This window comes from Salmo trutta, chromosome 25 (assembly GCF_901001165.1).
Source record: "Salmo trutta chromosome 25, fSalTru1.1, whole genome shotgun sequence".
Taxonomy (NCBI): Eukaryota; Metazoa; Chordata; class Actinopteri; order Salmoniformes; family Salmonidae; genus Salmo; species Salmo trutta.
This window is the reverse complement of record NC_042981.1, coordinates 12,671,351-12,675,692: the sequence shown is the minus strand read 5'-3', so window position 1 is coordinate 12,675,692 and position 4,342 is coordinate 12,671,351. Positions and strand designations below refer to the sequence as shown.

Below are 4,342 nucleotides of genomic sequence, written 5' to 3'. Positions count from 1 at the left end.
TATGCAATAACATTGCAAGGATTGGACTCTTTTATGCAATAACATTGCAAGGATTGGACTGTTTTATGCAATAACATTGCAAGGATTGGACTGTTTTATGCAATAACATTGCAAGGATTGGACTGTTTTATGCAATAACATTGCAAGGATTGGACTGTTTTATGCAATAACATTGCAAGGATTTGACTTTTTTATGCAATAACATTGCAAGGATTTGACTTTTTTATACAATAACATTGCGAGGATTTGACTGTTTTATGCAGAAATTGTTTATTTGTTTACTATTTGTTTATTTTGATCCACATTAACTTTTGCAGAGACAGTAGTTATTTTTCCTGGGGTCCACAAAAAAACACAACATGACAAGTAACAAAACACTGGTACACTGATAGACAAGGGCAGTCACACAAATGTATATAGTGTGGTAAAATTTGCAAGCCCTCGCTTAATAAGCGGGAAATTCTTGATTTTGCAACCCCTCCAAAAAAAGAGGAGTGACTGGATTAGCCCTAGACGTACCTCACTTTACAGATACAGCAGCAGGCAGCCACTTACAGTATCATGCAAAGGTCAAAGAAATCTACTGGCATGAAATATTGAATACCTGAAGAACATTACATGGTGGAAATAGGGAGTGTTATTTTTACAGTCTGAATCTAGAGAAGACAGTAACTGTATATTGAGAAGGTTTAAGGTAATGAACATGGACGTGTTTGGCAGCTCTGGAGGTATGGGGTTGTATAGGCATGTTATTGAGTCTACTCTCCTTTCCCTTTATTGTAGTTTTTCCAATGCCAGCCCACTAAGCCGGATTAACACAGGCGTATTTTTACAATTCAGCCAAATGTAAATTTCACAGGATATATATATATTTTGGTGTGTGTGTGTGTTATACACACCTATGTGTGTATCCCTTGTCTTCTGTATGTGGTTCCCTTTATGACACGAATCCAAGTCCTACTACTGCCCCCTGCTGTAACAGTGTGTAATCACAGGAGTTTAGACGCAGCGTACAACTACAACCCAGATTGTGCTAAACTAACCCCTTATTCTCTTCTCTCTTCCCTAGACTCTACGGACTGAAAGAGGAGAAACAGTTACTGTGGACTTGTACAGAACTCATCACAGGAACAACTCTCTCTGAGGTCTGTCTGATCAGAAGTGCGTTGGACTCCATTCTCTCCTCCTCAGTAGATTCTTTTTAGAAGCCCCACAGTGAAGACACAGTGATACCTTTGGACAATTGAAGCAAGCGCACACATTTGCCTCAGGAAATGTTCTGCTGCTGTTGTCCTCTGCCAGTCCATGTTGCTTCCGTGAGTACTCGGCCACAACAAAGTCTACAACTGAAGATATGTGGTTTTGTCATTTTCCTATGGAGCAATAAAGCCCAGCTGCTATGTTCACTTTATTACTGAGGGGATTCCCAGGTTATGGAGTTGTGTTGTGAGACCGTGATGTCAGCAGTAGAACAGCAGACTCAATGGAACTGCGCTGAGAGAGGGAATGCACCAGTCTGTATGGCTTAAACAGACCATAATAAATCAATGCAATTCTCCCAACCTGAATTTGTCCCATTTCCCTCTCATTCCTAGGAGTGTTGTCTTTTTCAAACCAATCAATGGAGGACATGTTGCGTTAGTCTAAGGAGTGGGAGTGCATTCTTTTCAATAATGTGAAAAAATCTGAACCTATCTCTTAATCTAGTAGGGATTGATATGGTACACTTGACTTTTGCCCCTAAAATAACTTTGTGAACAAACTGTAAAGTAGGACTACAAGTGAAGTCGGACTACAACTTTTGTTTTGGAGGACTACAACAGGAAGTTCAGTAGAACTATAACCCCCATTACCCACCATGGTGTTGCCACAGCCAGACAAGCGCCATGTGTGCCTGACCACAATGGTGATCATGACCAGCATGGCCTTCATGGATGCCTACCTAGTAGAGCAGAACCAAGGGCCCAGGAAGGTAAGAGGCCATTTTTTTAAAGCTATAGTCTGTGATTCAAAAAAGAATAAAACTATTTATCATTCATTTAAAAGTCCAAAAATAGATGTACCAATCGGAGACTGTATCTTTGAATTACAAAATGTTTTAAACTTGGCCTTTAATCAGTGATTTTACTGTTTTGACATCCTTAGTTTTTTTGCATCTCTTTCATTGCCTTTCAATTGTTTGCTTTTAATTTATGTCAATATATTGTTTTACTGTAAAAACTGTGTTGTGATTTTAATGTTAGGTAAATAAAGTATGATGTGTATTTGTAGATCGGGGTGTGCATAATCGTGCTGGTGGGAGACATCTGTTTCCTCATCGTGCTGCGCTATGTGGCTGTTTGGGTCGGGGCCGAGGTGAAAACTGCCAAGCGTGGCTATGCCATGATCCTCTGGTTCCTCTACATCTTCGTCCTGGAGATCAAACTCTACTTCGTCTTCCAGGTAGGTAGACAGGTGGGCCAGAAACCAGAGGGTCACGGGTTCGAATGGGCCACTGTAATAGGAATTTCCAGCTGAACAAAAAGGAGAGCAGTCATTGATAAAGTCATTCATAATCAATACGGTTTAATTACAGTAATGCAGGGAGACACCTCCAGAACAGATGCATAGAATGTTTCTAACTGGCCTCTTAATATTCTAGTCAGACAGCACCAAGTGTAAACACCAGCCAGAGAGGCTTCAAGGAAGTCTGAACAAAAGGCAGTGATTGTCAGCTGCTACAGAATCACACAGTTTTTCACATAATAGAATGATAATCAGTGTCCTCAGTCCTTGTACCTCCAGTCTGGCGTCAATCACTATCAACAGATATGAGTTTAATCCATAACATCTAGTGACCATCAATCCGAGTGTTACAAACAGAACACTTGGAATCATGTGTAGTACAGAACGGGAAAACACAGAAATATGCTAAACATTGCATTAAACACTCTAAACTGAATATGAACTTCATTAATTTTAAATATTCCCATTACAGCCGGCAACCGGAGTGTTGCTGGCATCAGTATCCCAAATACCATCTCCTTTCGTTGTGCCCTTGAGCAGGATACTCCACCCCTAAACTGCTCCAGGGACGCTGCACTGTGGCTAACCGTGGAGTGTGTATGTGTGTGTATTGGCTGGGTGGCGGGGAGGGGATGCTGCAACCTGATCTCATAGTTTCAAGTCAGGATTTGACAGGGCTGGATATTCACAGAAATCCTGAAAAAGACACATTTCAATATCTCTCTGACAATTAACAACAAAGAATGTCTTATATCTTCTAGAACTACAAGGCGGACAGGAAGAGCCTGGAGACGGTGGCCCGCAAGGCTCTAACCTTACTCCTCTCTGTGTGCGTCCCGGGGCTGTACCTGGTCCTTGTTGCTCTGGACAGCATGGAGTACGTGAGAACCTTCCGGAAGAAGGAGGACATGCGGGGGAGGCTGTTCTGGGTGGCCCTGGACCTGCTGGATGTTCTGGACATCCAGGCCAACCTGTGGGAGCCCCAGCGGACGGGCCTACCCATCTGGGCAGAGGGACTGATGTTCTTCTACTGCTACATCCTCCTTCTTATCCTGCCCTGTGTCTCCCTGTCTGAGATCAGTGTCCAGGGGGAGCACGTCTCGCCCCAGAAGATGATGCTCTACCCCGTTCTTAGTCTTGTTACCATAAACATAGTGACGATCTTGATCCGTGGGGTCAACATGGTGCTGTTCCAGGATAGTAGGGTTTCCACAATCTTCATAGGGAAGAACGTGGTGGCCATAGCCACGAAGGCCTGTACGTTTCTGGAGTACAGGAGGCAGGTGAAGGAGTTCCCTCCACAGGACCCTAGCATGGCAGGTATAGCATTAGAGCTGCAGCAAGGGAACTCTGTGGGTCACAGCCACGGGCACAACCAGACCTTGCCCAATGCCACCACTAGCCTCCCCGACGAACCCTCACCGACCGAGGTCATAGACACATGACCCTCGCCCATGGATAGTTACATCCTTTTCACACTGTAATGCCGAGTGGATCCATACTGTGATGGCTTGGGTATTTTTCTTTCACACTGTGCTTTCCAGCAACTACCAACGCAGTACAACTTGGCTTAACTTGGCTCAGTAGTGTGAAAAGTGTGGCAAGTGTCTGGCCCTGGGCACAGCTAGACTGGACTAGACTTCTCAGAGCTCAGCTAGACTGGACTAGACTTCTCAGAGCACAGTATGAACCCAACAAAGACTGTTTCCGTCCAATGGGGTGGCAGAAAGAAACACCATGTTTCACTGAGTCCGCTCCAGCTCAGGAAAACGGCCCAGCGCCTTGCCAGCCAGCCTACCAGATGAACTGATGAGATCATTCTGATAAAGACTGATGT

At 44.0% G+C, this 4,342-nt stretch overlaps 1 protein-coding gene across 1 annotated transcript; it reads left to right on the top strand.

Annotated features, from left to right (window-relative positions):
* The first annotated feature begins 1,047 nt into the window (after positions 1 to 1,047).
* tmem121aa (transmembrane protein 121Aa) lies at positions 1,048 to 4,132 on the top strand. Its single transcript, XM_029714178.1, has 3 exons — positions 1,048 to 1,972; positions 2,272 to 2,442; positions 3,267 to 4,132. The coding sequence occupies exons 1-3, from the start codon at positions 1,859 to 1,861 to the stop codon at positions 3,948 to 3,950; spliced, it is 969 nt and encodes a 322-aa protein (XP_029570038.1). The 5' UTR covers positions 1,048 to 1,858; the 3' UTR covers positions 3,951 to 4,132.
* Positions 4,133 to 4,342: the final 210 nt, after the last annotated feature.